Source organism: Urocitellus parryii, chromosome 5 (genome assembly GCF_045843805.1).
Source record: "Urocitellus parryii isolate mUroPar1 chromosome 5, mUroPar1.hap1, whole genome shotgun sequence".
Classification (NCBI taxonomy): Eukaryota; Metazoa; Chordata; class Mammalia; order Rodentia; family Sciuridae; genus Urocitellus; species Urocitellus parryii.
The window spans coordinates 183,384,800-183,407,235 of NC_135535.1; the positions used below are offsets into that span (position 1 = coordinate 183,384,800).

General features: G+C 44.0%; 1 protein-coding gene across 4 annotated transcripts; it reads right to left on the reverse strand.

Moving 5' to 3' along the window:
• Positions 1–9,136: 9,136 nt before the first annotated feature.
• Positions 9,137–19,705, reverse strand: Slc25a28 (solute carrier family 25 member 28). 4 transcript variants are annotated; one of them, XM_026394827.2, is made up of 5 exons: positions 19,295–19,366; positions 18,982–19,181; positions 12,280–12,508; positions 11,120–11,176; positions 9,137–9,964 (listed from the first exon to the last, which is right to left on the reverse strand). In XM_026394827.2, exons 3-5 carry the CDS (start codon positions 12,500–12,502, stop codon positions 9,447–9,449), a joined length of 798 nt encoding a protein of 265 aa, XP_026250612.2. In that variant the 5' UTR covers positions 12,503–12,508; positions 18,982–19,181; positions 19,295–19,366; the 3' UTR covers positions 9,137–9,446. The 4 variants fall into 4 exon arrangements, with proteins under 4 accessions (XP_026250612.2, XP_026250611.2, XP_026250614.1 ...); XM_026394826.2 differs by lacking the exon at positions 18,982–19,181 and having other exon boundaries at positions 19,295–19,705; XM_026394829.2 differs by lacking the exons at positions 12,280–12,508; positions 18,982–19,181 and having other exon boundaries at positions 19,295–19,589.
• Between the last annotated feature and the right edge of the window lie 2,731 nt (positions 19,706–22,436).

Below are 22,436 nucleotides of genomic sequence, written 5' to 3' on the forward strand. Positions count from 1 at the left end.
GGCCTGGGCCAGTATGGGTTCTGTTTCGCTTTGGCGCACACCTGATCTGCTAAACATTCTTTAAGCCGGTGGCAGGGATCCAGTCCTCTACTCCTTTTGGGTTACTCACCAGCACTTAGCAGAATGCACCCTGCAGAGCAGGCTCTCAGGGGACACTGTCCTTTGACCTTGAGCCCCTCCCCTCATTGGCTGCCTTCCCAGGTCTTCCTTCAGCACAGGAGCTCCTGGAGAGCAGTGCTGCCCTTTGATTAAATAGTTTGTTTCAGCTACCTGGTGGGTCCCTAATTCCGTATGCCTGGGAGAAAGTTTTCTCGGTTGGTGCCTACAGTGGGTAGAGCCTTTTTCACTTTCAGCTTCCTTCTTATTTGGGCTTGTTCTCCAGTTTGGCTGGGAGAGACCTTGCTGCCTCACAAAAACCTGAGGGGTTAAATCAAGGCCTTGGGTCAGTGTCTCCTGTGCAAACTGGAGTTTTTCCTCTAGTTTCAGAGTTGCACCTGCAGACAGATGTCCAGCCGGTACTCTGCTCCCACCCCCACTACCTGCTCAGTTTAGTTCTAGGCCTGCCCCAGGGGGCCTGGAATCTAAGATGCCACATTGTCACTGGTGGAGAGATGCTTAAGAAAGCTATCTTGAGTTTGCTTCAGGGTACAGATTTGCTCCCAAGTTTCTCTTCCCTTTATTGGTTTCTTTCCCCTCCATATTAATACTGTACTCAGCACTGAAAATATAAGACAAAAAAGATTCTGCCTGCTCTGAGAATCTTCCAGTCTGTCAGAGCTTCCCATCCCTAGGTCTCTGGAGGGGTCCCTGGATCCTGCTCTTTTCTCTAGTTCTACTAAATGTTTTAGGTTAAAGACCACTGAGAATCTTGTAAAAGTTATGAATTCTCCATAACCACCCCCATGCAGACATACCTAATATTTGGCATAAACTCCAGAGGATTATGGTTATGAATACCATGGAGCCTATTCCCAAACACATAAGCCCCAGTAGAGGAATAGATTTTTTTTTTTAAGTCAAAAGGATAGAGGAGTCCTTAAATAGAAACTAATGAATTTAACTCTAGTTCAAATAGATAGTATTATCATTCATAAACACACAAACACATTAAAACAAACAAGTGAACTCAATAAACACTGAATTCTGGTTAGAAGGAATTTTCCCTGTAGTGATGGGTTAACAAGCTGAAATAACTTTTTGTGTGCTATAAAACTGAGCAAATAAGTAAATATGCAGGGAATAATGGGAGCCCAGTTCTTGCTGTTGGAAAACAGAATATGGAGACAGGGAAGACTAAAATGAATTTCAAGGTGCTAGATTGGAATTGGAAGTATCTATGTGTGTGTGTGTGTGTGTGTGTGTGTGTGTGTGTGTATGTGTGGTGTGTCTGTGTGTGTGCATGTATACTTATAGACATAGAAAGAAATGAAGATTCAAATATCCATATTCTTTAGTTTTGTTTGCTAAAAGGCTTAGAGGTAGACTGGCAGGAGCATTGAACATAACTGGCATCCAGATTTTGTTCATTTGTCCTTCCTTCCTTCCTTCTTTTTTTTTTTTCTTTTTTTGGGGTATGGAACAAATGGAAATGCTGGGGATGGAACCCAAGGAAGGTCTCATGCATGCTAGACAAATGCTCTACCACTGAGTTCTGTTTTTAATTTCAAGAAGGGTCTCACTAAGTTGCCCAGACTGGCCTTGAAATTGCCATCACCCTGCTTCAGCCTCCTGTGTAGCTGGGATTTACAGGCATGTGCCACTACAGTTTAGCAAAACTCAAAATACAATTTTTTTTTAAAGGTCTAGAGATGTAGCTCAGTGGTAGAGCCCTTGCTCACATGTGTAAGGTCTGGGTTTAATCTCCAGCATGGGGCCCGGCGAGGAAGATACTGACCCCTGTGCCTTCTGCTATGGCAGAAGGACTCTGTAAAGGAATCAATGTCATTCTCATGAACAACTGCATAACAGACCAAACTGAAGGGCACTTGATGTAATAATTGGACTGTCATCTAAAAAAAAAAAAATCAAGTTTTTTGTAAGATAAGAAAAAAAAAGGGAAGGCTAGTATTTGATCCAGAGTACAGAAAAATAAACAGCAAATATAATGTATACTATTAGACTAGATACTGGGTCAGAAAAAAAGCTATAAAAGGCATTATTGGAGCTATTGGTGAGATTCAAATATGGGCTATGGATCAGATAAGAATCTTGTATCAATGTTACATCTCTTGGTTTTGATGAATGTGTTGTGATTATGTAAGAGAAAGTTCTTGTCCTTAGGAAATATGCACTGAAAAAGGATATAGGGGCAGAATTTAGAAAAAGGATGTGTATGTACATGTATGTGTGCATGCATGTGTCCACATGTGAGTGTAGATGGATGGATAGATGGATACAATGATAGACCAAATGGGGCAGAATGTTGGCAATTAGTGAATTTGGGGATTCTTTATACTGTTTCAGCAACTTTTCTGCAAGTATGAAATTATATAAAAATTAAAATTTAAAAAGTGGCACAAAGGGGCTGGGGCTGGCTCAGTGGTAAAGTGCTTGCCTCACATGTGTGAGGCACTGGGTTTGATCCTCAGCACTGTATAAAAATAAATAAAGATACTGTGTGTTCATCTACAACTAAAACAATATTAAACAAAAAAAGTGGCATAAAGAATGCTCACTTTAAACTGTAATTACATTACCAGAAGGAGTCTAAGCTGATATAACCATATTAGAACTTTGGTAATGTCTACTAAGGCTGAACACATACATCCCTATGACCTAGCAAGTCTACTTTTATATTTGCCCAACAGAAAAGAGTGCTTCTGTTAAAAACTGGCAATAACATAAAACTAGAAGCAACCTGTGAAGGTTAATTTTATGTCAACTTGGTTTTATTGTCAAACTCTAATCTAGATGTTGCTGTGAAGGTAGTTTGTAGAAGTGATTAACATTTAAAATTAGTTAACTTCACATAATAGGGTTATTCATAACATAGGTGGGTCTCATCCAATCAGCTTAAAACATAAAAAAAAATAAATAAAATAAAATTGAAGTTCCCCAGAGAAGGAGCCTGCCTTAAGACTAACACAGAAACCCTGCCTGAGTTTCCAGGCTGCTGGACTACCCTACAGGTTTCGAACTTGCCAGCATCCCCCAATAACATGAGCTAATTCCTTTTTAAGAAGGATCTCTCTCTCCTATCTATATATCTTATCTTATTTCTGTTTCTCTAGAGAAGCATGACTGATACATAACCCATAAATACATAACTGATACATAATAACAACCAACTGCTCTATGCTTCAACATCAATCAATCTTATAGGTGTCATGCCGAGACAAAGAGTACATACTCTATTAATACATTTTTATGAAATTCAGAATCAGGCAAGACTAATCTATAATGGCAAAAGTCACAATAGTGGTTACCTTTGCAGGGGTGGTATTAACTATGAGAGGACACAAAGGAGCCTTCTGGAGTTTTGAAAGCATTGTGTATCTGCATAGCAGTTCTGCAGGTACAAATATGTGTAAGATTTCACCTAGGTGTACAGTTATGTATGTTACTTTTTAAAGGGGTTAAAAAAAGAAAGAGTACTTATTCTAAATGCTAACCTTTTCCATTCACTGTACAGTTTAGGTTTAACCTCTGCATGGTTGACTCCTACATCCATATTGCAGATCCTGAAAATCTGTCCCAGCTTCCAAACCAGTTCATAACTATGTTTATTAGTCCCCCCTGGAAAACTTGCTTTCTTTCCTAGAAAATTACAAGAAAAAAAACCTACTTCTCTATAACCCTGAATACATCTGACTTTCAAGTTTGATTGATTCTATCTCCTAAATATCCCTCCACTCTGTCTCTTCCTCCGCTTCTCCTCACTGTCGTTGTTTAGGTGTCCCTCATTTCTGCTTGGGTTTCATCATCATCAAAGTGACACAACACCTAGATTGTGTTTGAATAACTGAAGATAAGAGCCTCACAGTAACCTCTCCATGTTAACATATAAAATTGACATAGGCCCAGCATTTACCCCAATGGCCGTCTCTGTTCAGTACATGTTTGTGAAGTGATATGGCTCACGACTAGCTCAGTATCATCATTTTCGCAGACAAATCTTGGTGTCAGGCCACAACCAGTCCATGGTGAGAAAGTAGTTATTGGCACCTGTTGTGAGGACTGTGGTCATACCAGACTGTGACCATTCCATCTGAAGGTCATACCAGAAAAGCAGGATTCTGGGCCCCAGTCTAACCAAGAAGGCAAAACCCAGCCAGATGAGTGCTAGACAACCAACTGGTAGCTTCCCACATGAGTGTCTAAATCAGCAAGTGACTTTCATCTTGTAACATTTTTTCCTCAGGTTCATCTTTGTCTTGATGTTGACAACAGCCCCTCAGACGAGTAAATGTCTCCGATTGTCCTGTGTCTGGGCTGTAGGTTGAATCATCCTCAGACATTAAGTCTCTCCCTTGCTCAGGAACCACGAGAGCTCTCATGAGTTGCCAAGTCAAGTCTAAACTCCTCTGTCTGTGCTCTGTGCTCTGACCCCTCCCTAGGGACATGACAGCCATCTTAATATTTTTGAAGGGCTGTCAGAGAGAAGAAGGATTACTCTGCTTCTGCACTGCCCCGCCAGGCAGAAGGTGTCATCAGAGATGGAAATTACAGACACACTTAAGTGCCTCAATTTATAAAGAAACATTCTCCTTGATTTTAAGTGTGTGAAGTGAAGGTGGGTGGCAGGGGTGGTGATGGTGGTGGGGGTGTCAGGTTGTGTTTATGGGGCTCTGACAATGCTTGAAATACCGTACAGCTCCTGTGAGACGTGTTCTCCATGAACAGTCTAAAGTAGCAGGAAATAGCACGATAATGCACAACCAGTCTAAACGTCTTGTGTGAAGTTTATGACAGTTTAGACAGACCTAGCAAGTCTCCTAAATTAATGAATGAAGATAACAGAAGGAAGGACTTGGATCTTGGAGAAAATAGGCGTTTGTGTTTAATGCCTCACCATTAGGTGGCAGGTTGGGGTTGGAGAGGCTACGGCCTCCTTATATAAAGTCCTTTGGGCCATGATGAAGAATTTGGCTGTTTTTCCCAAGGCAACAGAAGCAGGCTAGTGCATGATCCCTGAGTAAAGCAGGACTCCATGGACTTTCTAAGAGATGGTAGCAATGATGTGGATGGCCCTACATAACAGTGGGTTCCCAAACGCTGGAGCAGGGGCTAGTGAACCTGTCAGGGTTGCTATAGAATTGAAGCAGGGCTCCAGAAAGCATGGGAAGCCAGATGATATTTAAGGTGTTTCCCAGCCCTGACATTCTCATTGGCCAGGCTCAGCCCCACCAACCTATTACCTGTATCCTGGTCTCAGGTAAGATCTCTTCAGCCAAAATATCTCTCTACTCTGAACCATATGTCTAAATTTAATACTCTTCTTTGATTATTCAGATCCTACCTACCACAGCAATATTTCTGATAATAAATTATTAAAAAGGCACACCAGGGGACTTGAGAGAATAATGTATCATTGAACATTCATATCATGGGATGTGGTATGGCCATTTACAATTAAAGTGGTGGAAGGAAATTTAGCAATATGGAAAGATGAACACCACAGTTTATTATGTGAAGAAATCGGGTTACAGTGAGATCTTATTTTTGAAAATTAACAGAAAATATCTATGCATAAAAATACCAGATGATGTGTACATCAAAAATGTCCTGTCTAGGCTGAGGATGTGGCTCAGTGGCAGAGCACTTGTCTAATGTGTACACGTTCCTGGGTTCAATCACAAAAAAAAAAAAAAAAAAAAAAAAATCTGCAATCTGCAAAAAAAAAAAAAGTCATATTCTCTGGGTGATGGGGTTGGAAGTGTTTACTTTTCATTAATATTTTCTGAAATTTTGTAAAATTAACATGATTCAACTTTACTTTTGCAAAAGTATTTTTTATTCTGCTATTCATCAAAATCACCCTCTTCTCTGTTCATCTGATCTACACTTTTCCTTTTCTATTTCTAAAATTCATTGTTGTTTCTGTATAATCCAGCGTACAGCCAGATACTGTCTTGTGTTGTTATGAGATTGTTTCATTCACTAAAAAGAGCTTTCTCTGGGGAAACCGTAAGTTATTTTCTCATTTTCTTTAAATTGGCCCTCTCCCAAAAGCTGGTATGTTGGTACTGGATCCTCAAGGTAACAACAAGCTACCTGGCTTTCTGGAAAGGCTCTGGCTCTAGGAGGCCACCAAACACCCACAGCTCTCCTGGGTATGGTGAGCCCCCACAAAGTGACCCAGGTATCCAGTCACTGGCACTCTAGACTGCAGCCCTGTCAAGTATTCTGCATCTATCTCCTCTAATGACTTGGACCAAGAGACCTGCAGAACCTAATGACTCCTCCTACCTCACCCCCATTCCAAACTAGATGTCCTCTGGTAGCTAGAGCATAATTGGAGGTTGGAAGGTCACTCTGGATTCATTTCTCATTTGTGATCAGTGGTAGGGCTGAGTGGGTATTTATTTATTTAGTACTGTAGATTTAATCTAGGGGGCTTTACCACTGAGCTTCATCCCCAGCCTTTTTTTTTTTTTGAGACAGTCTCACTAAGGCGCATAGGGCCTTGCTAAATTGTGGGGACTGGCCTTGAACTTATGATCCTCCTGCCTCAGCTTCCTGAGTTTCTGGAATTACAGGTGTGAACTACTGTGCAGAGCCTGAGGGGGTCTTCAACAGCTACCATTCTTTCAAAAATTACCCCATGCTAGACATAGTGGCACATGCTTGTAATCCCAGAGGCTTGGGAGGCTGAGGCAGGAGGATCTCGAGTTCAAAGCTACCCTCAGCAATTTAGTGAGGCCCTAAGCAACTCAGTGAGACCCTGTCTCTAAATAAAATACAAAAAAGGCTGGAGATGTGGCTTATTGATTCAGTGCCCCTGGATTTAATCCCTAGTACAAAAAAAAAATTTCTCCACATCCTCCTTTTGAAAAATGAACTTTATTGCCATGGTGCCTATTTTGTGCTGGATACTAAGCCAAACAGTAGTTCTGTGAAGTCGACTGCAAGAACATGGTCTGGAGAATCATCCTTTGTTCTCCTGCCTAGTCCACATCCGGAGGCAGCTTCCCACTTACATTTTTTACTTGCAGACCCTCTGAAATTGCCTCTACAGTGGTATCACACTTTTTTTTTTTCTCCACAGGGATCCAAACTCCAGTATCACCGTTCAACACTATTCACGTCTTTCCTTTCCATCACCAAATCAGATGGGCAGCCTAGCTTACTGGAATAAAGTTGAGAATAGGAGCTCCTGAAGTTTCCTTGACAGTTTTTTTTTTTTTCAAGTGCTTTCAGACATGATTCTCCATAGATACTTGAAGGGCTGTCAGATGGAAGGAGGACAAGATTTATTCTGTAACCAAATCCTATTGCTTCTACAACTCTAACACAGCTCCAGTCTCCTTGCCAGTCCTGGCCCAGACCACCATGCAGTTGCCTGGATTAGTGCAGCAGCCTTCTAACCTGCCTGCCCAGTCTTGCTCCTCTAATCCTTTCTCCAGAGAGCCTAAGTGATCTGTTTAAATGGCAAATCTGATCACACCCTGCCTCTGCTTAAACCCCTGTAATGCTTCTGCATCGCCTTCAGGATAAACCCTGAACTCCTTAGCATTGCTTTAAGACCCAGCACCTGCTTAGCTGTCTAGCTGCAAGCCTTGCCCACATTGTTTCAGTTCTACTGAACCACTTGCCCACAGGACCTCGAACACTTCTTATTGTCCCACTTCCAGGTCGTTTACTAGAACATCTCTCCTCCCCTCTTCATCTCATTGGATGTCACCAGAAATGTCACCTTTTCCAAAAGCTGTCACCCAAGGCTGGGTTGGTATCCCCCTCTAAGTGTATCCTAGGTCTATCCCATCATTTGTCTCATTGTTTGATCTTATAACTGCCTGTTTACATGTATCTTTCTTTTTTCTTTTTTAATTCCCCTTTCCCACCTATGGGCATTTCTTTTTTTTTTAATATTAATTTTTTTTTTTTTAGTTTTCGGCAGACACAACATCTTTGTTTGTATGTGGTGCTGAGGACTGAACCCGGGCCACACGCATGCCAGGCGAGCACGCTACTGCTTAAGCCACATCCCCAGCCCCTACATGTATCTTTCTTTCCAGACAATAAGCTCCCTGAGGGCCAGGATTGCTTTATTTATCATTGTATCCCCAACTCTAGTACCTGATCCAGAGACCCTCAGTAGTTACTGAATGAGTGAGCAGATGACATAACAAGGAGGATAGGTGGGAGTTTCAGGGGCTAGATGCCTGTTCTGTGTTCTGAAGAACTTGCTAGTAACTATGGTAGCCAGAAAAGGGACAGCCTGACTCACATAACTGTGAAAGCCCCACCTCTGAAGGTCTCCAGGAAGAGCCCTGGTGGACATCAGCAGGAAGCTTCTTCAGTAACCTGCATGTTGGGGATCACGCCTCAGCTCACTTCCTATCTTCCACAGTTGGGTTCAATTCTGGGGCCAAAAAAAAAAAAAAAAAGGGCTGGGGACTCTGTTCTACACTTACTGTGAGGTCTCAGGGAAGTCACAGCTTTTCTGCGATTCCATCCCATAATGCAGACATGACAATTGCACCACCTGCTTCACTAATTCGTGAGAACCAGATGTGATCACATGTGTTCAAGTACTTGGTAAAAACCTTAAAGTCAAACAAAATGTGTTGTTGCTCACACAATCTTCAGGACTTGCAGTTTCACTGAATAATTTTAATTTCAAAACTACATCAGAAAACAAAGGGCTGAGTGCAAAGTTCCACTGCTCAGGCAGAGCTCAGAATTGGAGCAGAAAAATCGACTCTGCTGTGCCCACTGCTGCCCAAGGGAAGAGGCACTGGTGGGAACATGAAGCACTCATGCCAAGTTAGGGTCTGTCAGAGGCCCAGTGTTCAAGGTGACGGGGAGACTGAAACCATCATGAACGTCAGCAGAAACAAAAACTTACAGCCATCCTCAATAAACCTTTTGGGTTCCCTGATTTATGCTTCAAGCCAAGTAAATAACAGCTGACAGCATTTCACTTCCCCTTTGACAAGACAAACAGAACAAAACCATTTCATTTAAAGGCTTTTTATTAGGAACCAGGGGAATGTGCTGCTTAGCCCTCTATAACAGTCTAGAGCGGGTCACCAGGCCCATGATGGAGGTTGACAGAAGTGCTGAGGGGTGCTCTGCTGCACTCGCTCAAGGCCTGGGAGGAGAGGTGGTGAGGCAACAAGGCTGGCGGGAACTGGTGTTAGCCACAACACTGAGAGCCCAGGGAGAGCCCTCTCCCTTGCTCCCAACTCCACTCAAGGCTGGAGTGTGCCAGGAGGCAGAACACGGCTGGAGGGGGCAGGCTGCAGCGGTGCCGTCTACCCCTGGCTGCACACAGCGCTCCTTCACTTGCTGGCTCTCCACTCTTCTTGCCGTTTAGTAATCAGGTATTTGAAGAACTCATACACAGACCATGCGATGGCCGTGGAGGGGATCTGGTAAATTACTCGTGCCTGCACTCCTCGGAAGTATGCGGTCACCCCGCCTACTTGATATACCGTCCTGAAGGCACTAGCCATGCCTGTGATGTGTCCTGTAATGTTTGAGTTCAAAGCCAGGGATTCCTGGGTGTTGAGCAGTGTTTTGCAAACGTCCAGTGGGGTTGTGGCAGCGGCAGCTACAGCTCCTGCACAGGCTCCGGAAAGGACATGGGAGCTGGGGTTGTACCGTCTCTGGGGGTTAAAGTGCTCCTGCAGGAATTCATAGGTCATGAAGTGGATGGCTTGGAAGGGAACGTTCATGGCTAGCTGGGTGGTATAGCTGCGGTAAAAGGCTCCAGCCCCTTCATTTTGCCACACTGCCCGTACACAGTCTGTCACCCGGTGGTATGGTGAGTTGTACATCTGCATCCTCTGCTTGACCACTGGGAGTGCCATCAACAAGGAGGAAAATGGAGACAGCAAATAGCCGGTGACCAAGAGTATCCAGATTCAGGGTCCCAAATCAGCAGATCAGCCAATGGAATGGAGAGAGAAGATAGTATAAATGAACTAACTACCAGTTAACAGGATAAGTTTATGTTTCCCTCTTGAGGCCAGGAGGTAGGCAAAGCCTTGGCAAAGGGTCAAAAAATAATGGGCCCACTCCCAGCAGGATTTCTTTAAAACCAGCCAGTTAGAACGCAAGATATATCTATGGCTTAATACCTCTAGAGGGTCTCCTTGGAATGGGTACGTATCTATCAGAATCTTGACCTTTCACTGTGTAATGATGAACACAGAACACCAACAATCCTAATCCTCAGGTATGAGAAGCACCTTATTCTTTAAACATGAGGATGGTTACTCTCCCTGAGGGGAGGAAGGAAAAGTACTACCAAAAAGAAAACAAGATTCTTAGCCAAAAAGAGTCAGGATTTAGTTTCCAGACATCATCCACTTCCTCAAGTGGACAACATGGTGTGAGTTCTGTCAGTCTCCAGCTTAGGTGTGGCCCTTACCCACGCATGGCCTTGCCTAGTCAAAGAACTAGAACTATGCTATCCTCTCTTATTTGTCTGCTATCCCTTGCTCTCAGTGCACAGTTTTTGGAGAATTTCCCTCCAACTGAGAAGCCAAGAGCCAGGTAGAAATGCAGAGACTGAGCTCTACAATTTAATCTTTCATTCCTATCTCAACTATGTTCTTCCTTCCAAGAAGAAAGGTAAGAATTTTAAATGTCAGAATCCATCTTCACCTCTTTGAAGAAAAATTAAATAATCTGCTAAACTTTCAGAAGAGATCAAATTTACTACAAAAGGGACTTCCAGAAAAGCCCAGGGATAAGCGGATAGAGGTATTTCTTTTGCAGGGAAGCCCCAAAGATGGATTAAATCCCAATGAATGTTTCCTGTCTGAGGGGTTCCCCTAGAGGACTAAACATATGGAGTTAGCGCCCTCTGGTGGTAAAATAAAGTAACATGGGAGGACTTCTCACAAAAATTGAAATGCTCTCTTGCTTTTTTCTGCAAACAAAAATAAAGGAAAAACCCAGACAGGCAGCTGCAGCTACCCAGAGAGATAGGTTGAAGAATCATTACCTTCCACCGGATTCATGGCTGCATCATGAAGTAATGTTGCCACACACCCGGCTGCACCTGCAAATTAGAGAACAACTGCCACATTTAAGGCCAGGAGAGGCTGACCAATTCACTGAGGCCCAAGTGAAGGCGAGTGGCTGTGCTAAAGCAGTGAGGAAAGGGAATGTTAGGAGCCAGTCCAAGAGGGCACCCGCTGCTCCTAAACTTCAGCTTCAACAAAGATATTTGTTCTCACAAACTTAGGAAAGGTCATCAATGTACATTCCACACCTATCTCAGAAGAGGCAAGAACAGCCCAGTTTTTATCAATACAGATGGTCCTAAGAAAAACCTCAGCTTATGCCCCAGCTAGGAAGCAAACCCTCTGCTGCCAAGGGATGCCAGTATATTGACTGCCACCAGTGCAGGGAGAATGTGGTGCCAGGTAGTCAGATCTTCACCACAGAATCCTGCCTTCCATCCTGCTGCCCCTGTGCTGCTCGCCCATCTCCAGATCCCAACGTTTGTCCATCCAGACCTTTCTTTCATTCCTGAACTACTATATCCCCCACCCTCTCCCCACTCAACTTGGTTTTCAGACAATCTGAAATCCTGGGCTATTATCTCTTCCTTTAATTCCACCCAACCTCCAACCTTCTGGATTCTCCACAGACCCTTGGCCCTTCCCCCCTTCACTTGTCAAGGCTGTGTCGTGTCCTCAATGACACAAACTGCCTGTGGTCAACTGGGATCCTGAAAAGGTGAGGCGAAGATCTGGGGCTCCGTTAGTGTCTTCCTTGGGTAGCTGGGTCACCTCCACCTCCAATCCCGTCCTGAGGAGCAATATACCACCCAACTATCAAGAAGTATACAGTAGGGGTAGTTCAGTGTGTGTCTCCATACCAGGCATTAGAAGTTGATGCCAGGGAGAAGATGAGGAAAAAGTCAAGCTGGTAGGTAAGGGAGGATGCTGTAACCCTTTGTTGAGGTGCCCCAGAGGAGGGGTGGGGTTGCAGCAGCCCGTTGTCTGAGAACATCAGGTTTAGAAGTCCCTCCCCTATAAACTGGCCTACCCCAGCCCAAAGCTGCAGCTCCAAACCAAGCTGATTCTGGAAAGCACTGAAGCGGCAAAGTGCAAAGAGTTGGGAAAATGGGGGAACCGGCACATGAAGGCTCAATACCATTGGCAATATGGCTATTGCCCCCTGGGTGGATTATATCACTCAATGTCTTTTTCAACTTTTCGTAGCAGGCAAAATAGAGGGCGTGAGCAGGGCCTGCGCCTGTTGCTGTGACGTTCAGCCCCCGCATGGGCCTCCAGAGGCCCTCCGTTCTTATAATCCTCCTGAGGGCCTCCAACACATTGCGATAACGGGCAGCTGGGTCAGGCTGTAGACTCTGCATCCGGGTCTGAAATTACAGCAAGGAGAAGTGCAATGTCAGCGAGGCCAACATCCTGCCCCACATCAACACCCAGGCTTTGGGCACTGAACTGGTCTTCTACAGGCAACCATGCCAATTTGTGGAGGCAATACATAGCTCCCTGCTTTACTTCTTTCCAAATCTGTGTCCCATCTCTCCAAGTCTTGAACCTTTCCTCTTCTAGTCATTGATGACCCCAAGAGTGGAACATCATGGCTTTCCCCAAGGACATGGCCACTTGGTAATTTCCCAGAACTCCAAGGTGATTCATTGCCCCAGCAATAAATATCAAGCCTCTGATTCAGAAGTTGTTTTTGTGCCTTAATAAATTCAGGCTAACAGTTTTACAAATGAATTCTAAATTCAAGTATTTACTGCATTTATTTCTAAAGACCTATCCTGGCGCTGCTTATTGACCCCAACACACTGATTAATGAGATGGGTGCTCATCTCTTGATACCTTTTCAGACTGTTTGGCATGGGCAACTGGGTGTACAAGTTAGGTCTTGGCAGAATGAGCATTCCTAACAGAGGCTGCTGCAACTCCCTGGGAAAGAGTTTGCCCTGAAACTATGAAAGTGGGGAGAGTCTAGCTGGACGCCAACCTAAGTCTCTAAAACTCAAAAGTCTTTCAGATTTCTGATCTAAATTGACTGAATCCCCAAATCGGCATCAGCAAATACAAATCAGTTTCTGTGACACAATCGTTGGAATTTCTAAAAAGATTCAATGATTGGAATGAAAAGTGTATTATAAACACTTGCATAATGTTCTTGGACAGTTTTATTGAAATTTGGGCAATTAATCTCATCTGAAACACTCCCTCAAATCAGACCTTCTCTGAATTGTGTGCCTTCCCACAAAAATCTCTTTTGTCTATGAACCATTTCAGGTTAAAGTAGCACGGAGACTAACAGTTTAAAATCAGTCTAGCTGAGTATGGTGGCACATGTATGTAACTCTGGAGGCTGAGGCAGGAGGATCCAAGTTCAATGCTAGCCTGGGCAACTTAGTGAGATCCTGTCTGAAAATTAAAAGAAAAAAAAAATTAAAAAGGTTAAGAATATAACTGAGTGGTTGGTAGTATACCTCTGGGTTCAATTCCCAGTACCTCAAAATAAGTTAATAAAATTAATGTCTAGTGCCTGACACACAGAATGCACTTAAGATTTGTTTGCTGAATGAATGAATCTTTTGTCACATAGCCATGTCTGCACCAGGTCAGAAAGTAATGAGTATAGCCACTGGTGAACCAACAAGGGGTAACCGATGTCCAAGTACAATTTAAAATCTTGCTTCATTCCAATCACTAGATTCAGTCTGGATTTAAAAGCTTGAAGTTTCCTGTTGGTCATCTGGAATCCAAGAGTAATGCCTTTTCTCAAGAGCATGGGAAAAAGAAATTAACCAGATTAACAGGTCCTGGTTAGCCACAAGTAAACCACATTCCTGGAGTTATTTTTTCCTGCCTCCTATCGTCTTCACCACCAACAACAAAACAAATAACAAAAAAACTTCACACTTCAAAGGTTAGGGCTGGGGGTGTGGCTCAGTGATAGAGTGCTTGCCTAGCATGTGTGGGGCACTGGGTAAAATTCTCAGTACCACATATAAAGTAATAAATAAAGGTCTATCAACAACTAAAAATATTTTTTTAAAAGGCTAATTACTGGTGTTCAATCAGAAATACAGATATCACAAAGGACACATTCTTTCCCACTTCCCCAAAAGACCCCATGAATCTCCAATAAAGGGTGTGCTTTATTCAAAGGGTATGTTTTAAAATTGGCCTGGCAGCTTAACAATTATGTGTTTCCAAAAATTTGTGTAAAACTGACCTTGTACAGGAGGGACATTTAGAAATCACATTGCTCTGCTTCAGTCATTGGCTTATTTGGCAGCCAGTCCTGAAAGGTCTGATCTCAGAAACCTGGAACTCTTTACCCCCGCCCCCCCCCCCAAAAAAAAACAACCTGGGCCAGGCCAGGAGGTGAATGCCTGCAAATGCAGCCACTTGGGAGACTGAGGCAGGAGGATTACAAGTTCAAGGCCAGTCTGGGCAATTTAGATTCTGTCTCAAAACTAAAATGCTGGGGCTGGGATTGTAGCTCAATGGTAGAGCAATTATCTTGCATATGTGAGGCTCTGGGTTTGATCCTCAGCACCACATAAGAATAAATAAGTAAAAATAAAGATTAAAACAAAAACAAACCTAAAAGACTGGGAGTGTAGCTCAGTAGTAGAGTTCTTGCTGAGCACATGCTAGGCCCTGGGTTCAATCCCCAGTGAGAGACGGAGGAAAACTAGACTGTGGGTAAGTTATACTGAATATTTTACATGCACATCTAGATCTAACACAATGGTTCTACTCAATGCTTCTCCCTTAAGGAGAGGACCTGAGTATAAGCTATGCTAAATATAAAAATGAATATGGATGCCCAAATTTGGGAGCCAGTAAATCTACTTTTCTTAGAAAGATAAAATCTCTTAAGAATTTATGAATGCTTTGCTTTGAAGAAAAACAAACTAGTAGGGAGCTAAGTGGTTTGGTAAAAGACAAAAGCTTGAGTTTGGCAGGGTATGGTGGTGCACATCTGGAATCCCAGCAGCTTGGGAGGCTGAGACAGGAGAATAATGAGTTCAAAGCCAGCCTCAGCAACTTAGTGAGACCCTGTCTCAAACAAAAAAGGGCTGGGGATGTGGCTCAGTGGTTAAGCACCCTTGAGTTCAATCCCTAGTACAAAAAAAAAAAAAAGCAAGCCTGAGTTTGAGTCCCAGTTTGCCAGATGTGTTGTCCCAAGTATTAACCTTTTTTCTGAGCTTCAAAACTGTCATTTGTAACATGAGGCCAAGAATGGCTGGCTCTTGGGACTGCTGGAGGAATTTAAAAAAATAAGACATGTAAACCACTGGTAATTTTCACAATGTGCTGTAAAGGCTTTTTACTCTTTTAAAGAAATATGCTAAGGTATATTTACTTATATCCAAGAAGTTACAGAATTATGACAGCATTGTTTCTTGTGTAAAGCTTTCAGAAATAGGCATTGACAATTGGTCCTAAACCTAATAAGTCCGGTTTAATTCTGCATTTTTAAAAGTTTATTTTAAGGTTTCTATGTGGCTATAATGAATATAGTGTTCAGCTGCTAATCTGAAGGACACATATTCAGAGATGAGCTCTATTGTGAGATTGTTTGCTTTGCTTGGGTCTGTAAATCTTCTTTTGAGAGGCTATAAGGGAGATTTGTGAGTCACACAGATTGGATTCAAATGATGTCCCTGCCTCTTACATTCTACCATGTTGGACAAGTTACTTAACTGCCCTCTAAGCCTCCTTTCTTTATCTATAAAATAATGAAAATTGTGTCTACTTCATGAAGTTGTTTCAAAGATTAAATGTATGTGGGACACAAGAGATAGGTACTTGGCACACAAGAAATTTGCATTTATTGAACACTTAACTAATCAGTATTAGACGCAAGAAAATCAAATGTCATTGTTTCTATTTCTTAACCTTTCACTGGTGTATAGATATCAATTTACATCTAGAATGGAAAAGATTTCTCTCCCTCTGCTCTTTCCCTCTTTGTTATGTAAGTTGATAACTTGTTTCACCACTGCAGAACCAAAAACAGTACCTTGGAAGCAGGTGGGGACTTAGCCAGATGGTTCTGAGAAGGGTTCTCACTGCTTTGGGTTGCAGAGCCTATCCCTATAGATAAAGACTGATGCTTGCTTCTGAGGCCTAGAAAAGGAAACTGGGATTTATCTGGGTTCCCAAACCTCCTTATTATGACCACAGAAATAGATGGGTGGATAGCCATGGTCTAGCAAGGCTGTGTTGACTTCCCATAGTCCCTCCCAAGGATATTTTAAGTCAACTTGACCCTGATAAGTGAGTGAGGATACACAGGTTTGCATGCCAAGAAACAACACTAGCTTTCATTTGCAAACACTGTGGTTGCCCTCCTGACTACAACATGGATACCTGCCTCCAGTCTTGTGGTAAAATTGACCTGCTTTTCCTCTCCACCATGCATTATGGTAAAAAGAAAAACTGCCAGGTGACAAGTGAACCAGGCAGGCTGGGATTTGAATTTTACTTTCATGCAAGCACAACAGCATTTGACATATGGACACTAACTCATATTGGTCTCCCCTCTAATCATTTAAATCCCAGCATTAATGGCAAATGAAAATTATTCTTCAAAGACAAGACTTGGTATTTTTGAAGACTCCTGAATATTTTTCATTCAGATCAAATTATTACTTCCTTGATGTACGGTTTTGAGGCGTGACTATAATGTTGCATGACTAATTTTTTCTTTTTTGCGTTGTTATGGATTGAACCCTGGGCCTTGTGCAAATTAGGCAAGGGTTCTTCCACTGAGCTACATCCCCATCCCTACATGACTAATTTTTCAAAAACAAAAATTCCAAAGTTCATGTAAATGAATAAGAACTGTTCTTCCAAATAGCTGCCTTGGAAGGCTAGAAATGACTTATTCCAGTATTGCTGTGGTTATGCAAAGCATTTCTTGAACTCCTCTTTCACAACTGTTCACAACCAGTGGGTACACAGGTCTCAAGGAGTAAATCATCTCCTTGCTTTCCAGCTCCACCTAATCTTTAAGTACCCCAAGAGGTACTTCCCATTGTGAGCTCTCACCTATTCATAGTATATGATTTTGAGTGGTCTCTGTTTCTACTAAATCAATTATTTTAAAAAATTGTAGTTGTGTATGGACAGAAAGCCTTTATTTATTTTCATGTGGTGCTAAGTGCTCTCACACACTAGGCAAGTGCTCTGCCACTGAGCTATAGCCCCAGCCCCTAAACCAATCTTCTGAGATGTGTATGTGTGTGTGTGTGTGTGTACAGAAAAAAGATTTGCTATCTTTAAGGATATGCATACAAAGATTCTGGAGGCATTTCTAACAGGGGAATTTATAAAATGTCCAAAGCAACAATAGCATTATGAAAATATGCAGTGTAAGGAGACAGTCTCCCATTATGTTGTTATGGCATAACGGTGAAAGCTGTAGTAATATTTTTGTCACATTATTACACTGTATTTTTCAAGCCATTAAATAATTTTCATTGCTTTCACTTATCTGTTTCCCATTTGATACTCATCCTGAAATAGCAACATAAATCCTGCACTCTACTCATGATTGAGTAGAATGAGGTTACTCTGCAGCCAGATCATATTAACTTTTGGATATGTAGCATGTCCAACTTTCCCCTTTTTGTCAACTCCCATTCAACCTAGAGTCCACTACATAAATGTTGGCTCTTTTTTATTAGTATTTATTCATTTTACATTTCAATGGTTATATTTCTTTCTCATGGAATTTACCGGTTTATTTCTCTCAATCAACAAGGGCATTTAAAATTCTAATCATGTTAAGTGCATTTAACCACATTTTCAGTGGCTATGGTCCTTGTTAGGAGTTAACCTTGCAATGCACTAGAACCAACTCAGTGTCATTCACAAAGCTTCATGAGCTCTTTCCCTATTTCTTCATCCATATTACTATGAAAACATGAAATGGTAACTGGAACAAGCAGCAAGCAGAAAAGGGTTGCTTTGCATTGCCCAAATTGACACTCTCCTCCTTTTGAATACACAACATTTTCCTAATTTGAGGAGAAAACATACAAAGAACTGCCAGGATATTGTTGACTATTACCCTTAACATGTAAAGGAAGCACAAGGCTCCATCATATTTTTTTCAACAGTCTCCTCGGATTTACTTCCCCCTCAATTTAGATCTCAAGTTTAGTGGTTTGCATCTTTACTAAGGGTGGAGAATAAAAACTGTAAAAACAATCTTTCCCATCTTCAGAGGGGAGACTCAGCTTTCTTCAGAAGGATCTCACTTCTGGATCCATTAATCATCCTGCTTGGTTGTGGATGCAATTAGTTTTACTTTCACACTAATTGTGTCGATCTTGTTCCACGTTCTTCACACTTACATCCACTTTCTAATACCGTCACACTTCCCTTCTAGGCAACTTTCCCCTTTTTGTCAACTTCAGGCGCCCAAAGAAATACACTAAGTTTCCTCTCTTGTGTGGGGGCTGATGTGCTCCCTGCACATACACAATCTTAATCCCAGTTCAATTTTCATGTTCAGGAAATGGGTGGGATATCATGCTTGCTTCAGAGAGAAATCGAAACCTTTTCCTGAACACGATCTTTCCCATATTACTTTCAGTCTGAAACTCTGATTTCTGACTGCACAACGACTTACAATCACTCACGGGATAAGATTTAATACGTCCTTTATCTAGCTGAGAGATCCCAGATTCCGGTTCCTGCCTCGTCACTTCTAAGGAAAGACACAGCAAGAAGCTGGTAAAAGCACCTACCCGAAGAACATCTCAAGCCATCAGATCCAGTTTACCATCTGATTCACGCCAGTTGGCGTCACCTTAATCGAGTTAGTAGCACTTACCTGGGCTTCGGGATCCCCAATCCCACCCTATTCCTGTTAAGTCCCAGGTGGGATCTCCGACTTTGGCTGACAGATTTTTGATCATGAGTCCCGATTCAGATCTCACTGACGGTTAGAAATAAGTCCTGGCTCCTGAGTGGGCTCAACTCCCAGCCCGGACCTTGCTTGCACGGAGTACCGGTTCGAATCGTGTGAAGTGCCTGGAGCCAAGAAGGAACCCCGTCGACTCCAGCTCTCAGCTAGGATCCTGGCTCTAGATGGGACTAAGGTGGGTCAGCCCCAGGTCGGGTTCCGAGCCCAGTCCAGGTCTCACCTTGACACAGTCGATGGGGTACATCACGCAATGCTCCAGGATCCCTGCCACGGCGCCTGCCACCATGTGCGTGGTGACAGTGGCTCCAGCCGGCAGCGCCTCGTAGTCCGGGCCGGAGTCCGGATCCTGCCGTACCGGGGGCCTGCAGGCCCCGGCCTCCCCACCGCCGGCCCCCCGTCCCACGCCCCGCTGCAGCCACCCGTCCAGCAGCGCAGACTCCCCGGGGCTCCGCCCGGGCCCAGCCGCCGGCCCCCCCGCCACACCGCCTGCACTCCGCCCCTCCAACTCCATCCACCCGGGCCAGCCGCGGCGCACACCTGCGCCGCTGCCGCCACTACTGCCGCCGCCCCCCGGCCCCGTTGCCTCCGCCTCAGGCGCGGCCCAGAGAGCCCCGGGCCTCCGGCTCCCGCTTGGCCCGCGGATACGCCCCCCAACCAACCATTGGTGAAGGCGCCACCCTAGCCCCACCCCTTTCCTCACGTAGGGGAAATATGTCTGCGGTATTCGCGAAGTTGCCTGTCATTCCTCTTCCCCGAGGCGTTGCTGCCGCCTAGATCCCACCCCTTCCCCTTTGATCTTGGAAGCTTCTTGTTTATTGGTCACTGATTGGCCGACATGTAAGATTAGCCCGCCTCTGACTTTTCAGGGGCGGGAGAAACTTAAGGTAGAACTTTGATAGGCTCCACCACTCTAGATACTTTGGCTGTGGCCATTGGCTCGCACCACTTCTGCCTCCGATTGGCTAAAGAAAGAGAGCGAAGCGCTGGGAGAGGATAGGGACTGACTTTGGGGCCCAGACTGGCACCTAAGGGGCTGCAAGCACTGCGGGCGGGAACGTAGGGTGGGGGCGGTGCCAGGCCTTCGAGGTCCAACCGCTGACGGGTGCCGTTACGGTAGGCGCTCGAGCGCGCGACCCGAGTGCCCAGACGCGCAGCTCCTAGACATGCGTTCCCGGTACCGAGAGCTCTATTCCCGCGGGATCTTGTGGAGGGCGGGAGGCGGAGCCAGCCTGGACCCTGCATCACCCTGGCAGTGCCAGCGTGCTCATCTGGGAAGTTATTGCGACATGTGGGCAGGAGCCCTCCCCACTGCCAGGGAAGACCGCGGCGGCCCGTTAGGCCGGGGTCGATTCTGGACTGTCCGGCCGCGGGGGTGAAGGGTCTGGATAACCCGTTGGGTCCGAGACCCCAATCTCTAGCACTGAGCCTTACACAGTCTCAGTAAACCCTGCAGTGGTTGAATGAATGAATTCTCCAGGGCCTCGGCAGTGGCTGGGCTCTGCGCCAGGCCGAGAGCCAAAGGCTGGGGAAGGAGATGTCGAAATAGGGCGGGATGATTCAGAGATGATGACAGGTGGAGAGGTCGACTGGAGGCAGCGTTTAAAGCAAAGAAAGTATGACAATTATGGGGAAGTTCGGACATACAGCTTGTACCGAGTCTAAAACTTCAGCTTCTTGCCCTCGAGCTGACTCACTGACAAACCTCAGGGACCGTGTTGATTGCCTTTTGTGATAAGACCGCTCTTGCTCCCAGTCGGGGTCGGTTAGTCTTGAGAGTGGCGCGTACTGGTTGTAGAACAAAGTTAGTGATGCCCAGCCCTCAGGACTACTCCAGCGCCAAGAAGTTGCACAGAGGCTTGTGCTGCACTAAGGCGCAAGGAAACAACTCTAGACTCCAGCAGGCCCCGTTTTCACTCGGTCTGCCCGGCTTCCTCAGTATTCCTTTGCTGGAGCGTGTTTGCACAAGTTTCCCCAGTTTCCAGCTCAGTCTTTACTACCTATTTTAATGAGATGATGAAGTAATTATGAACTAACCTTCCATCTGTTTATAGCATTTCCTTCGATCAGGAAGAGGTTTTCCATTTTCTCTTAAAGCTTAGATTTCTCTGGGCGCCCCCCTCGCCCCCGCAACTCGCCTGTTCTCTTCCTGTACAGTAGTAGTTAGTAACCTTTGGGTCGCCACCTTTTGGAAAATGGTAACGCTACAAATCCGTTTCTATAACCCCTGATGCGTGCACTAAATTTTGCATATAACTTCTGAGTTTCAAAGTTCCAGAAGGTGACTCTTGCACTCCCTAGAGGTCCATTAATTTCGAGCTACAGCACGGTTCAGTCTTCTCTGTTCTATAGCTCATTTCCCTTAAGACATGAATAGGTCTCACAAAAAGAAACCCATTCAATCCCACTAGAATATTTACAAATTCCCCTTACTGCCAAATTCCTCCAGCAATGACCTATACATACTGTGTCCTTTCCTTAAGCTTTACATTTTCACTCCTTTATTCAGTGGTCACAAATACTCTTTCTAGATTCAATTGCCTTTTTCTTATTCCCATTTTTTTCCTGAGTGAACACTTGCTCCCCATTGACCCATCCTTCACTGAAACTTTTTCCTATCCTCAGGAACCACTCTATTCAACCTTTTAGATTCCTTATAAGGTCTTTTACACTTCTCTAACCACTTAGGTGGGACATTCATAAAGATTTGATGCTTATCTGTCTCTACCCCCCACCTTGAGGAACTTTGCCATGTCAAACCTGGTTTCCTCATTGGCACCCTATTCCTTTCTGCATACTTTTTTGTTGTTGTTGGCTGTGCTGGGAATGGGACTTAGGGCTTCATGCAGGCTAAGACAAGCACTGTTATGTGGTAAAATATGACTGGGTGGCTACTTTTGCATGGTCAAGGAAAGCCTTCCTGAGGAGATGACCTGGTGAGTTCTGAATGACAAGCAGGAGCCAGTCAGGACAGACCTGGTGAAAAGCATTCCAGCAAAGAAACAGGTACAACAACCCTCAGGTGAGAACAAGGTAAGCATGTTAAGAAAGGGAAAGAAGGCCAAAGGGGCTTGTTTAAACAATTTTGGTTACAACAGCTGAACTTATAGCCTAATAAACATATATGCTCTTCCCTAAAATGTATTCCTCCTTTTTAAAAAAATCAAAATTCTTATTCTTAATGGTTTAAAACTTTCATTATCATCTTTTCCTGAAATGCTATTGTACCTGGCATGAAGTATGAGTGCAATAGTATAAAATGAGATAAATTCCAGCAGCCACACATGAAAATAAAGCTGACTGCTTTGTAGTCACTTAAGGAGAAACTGATTCCTAAATGAAGAACAGACCATGAGAGCTGTAGG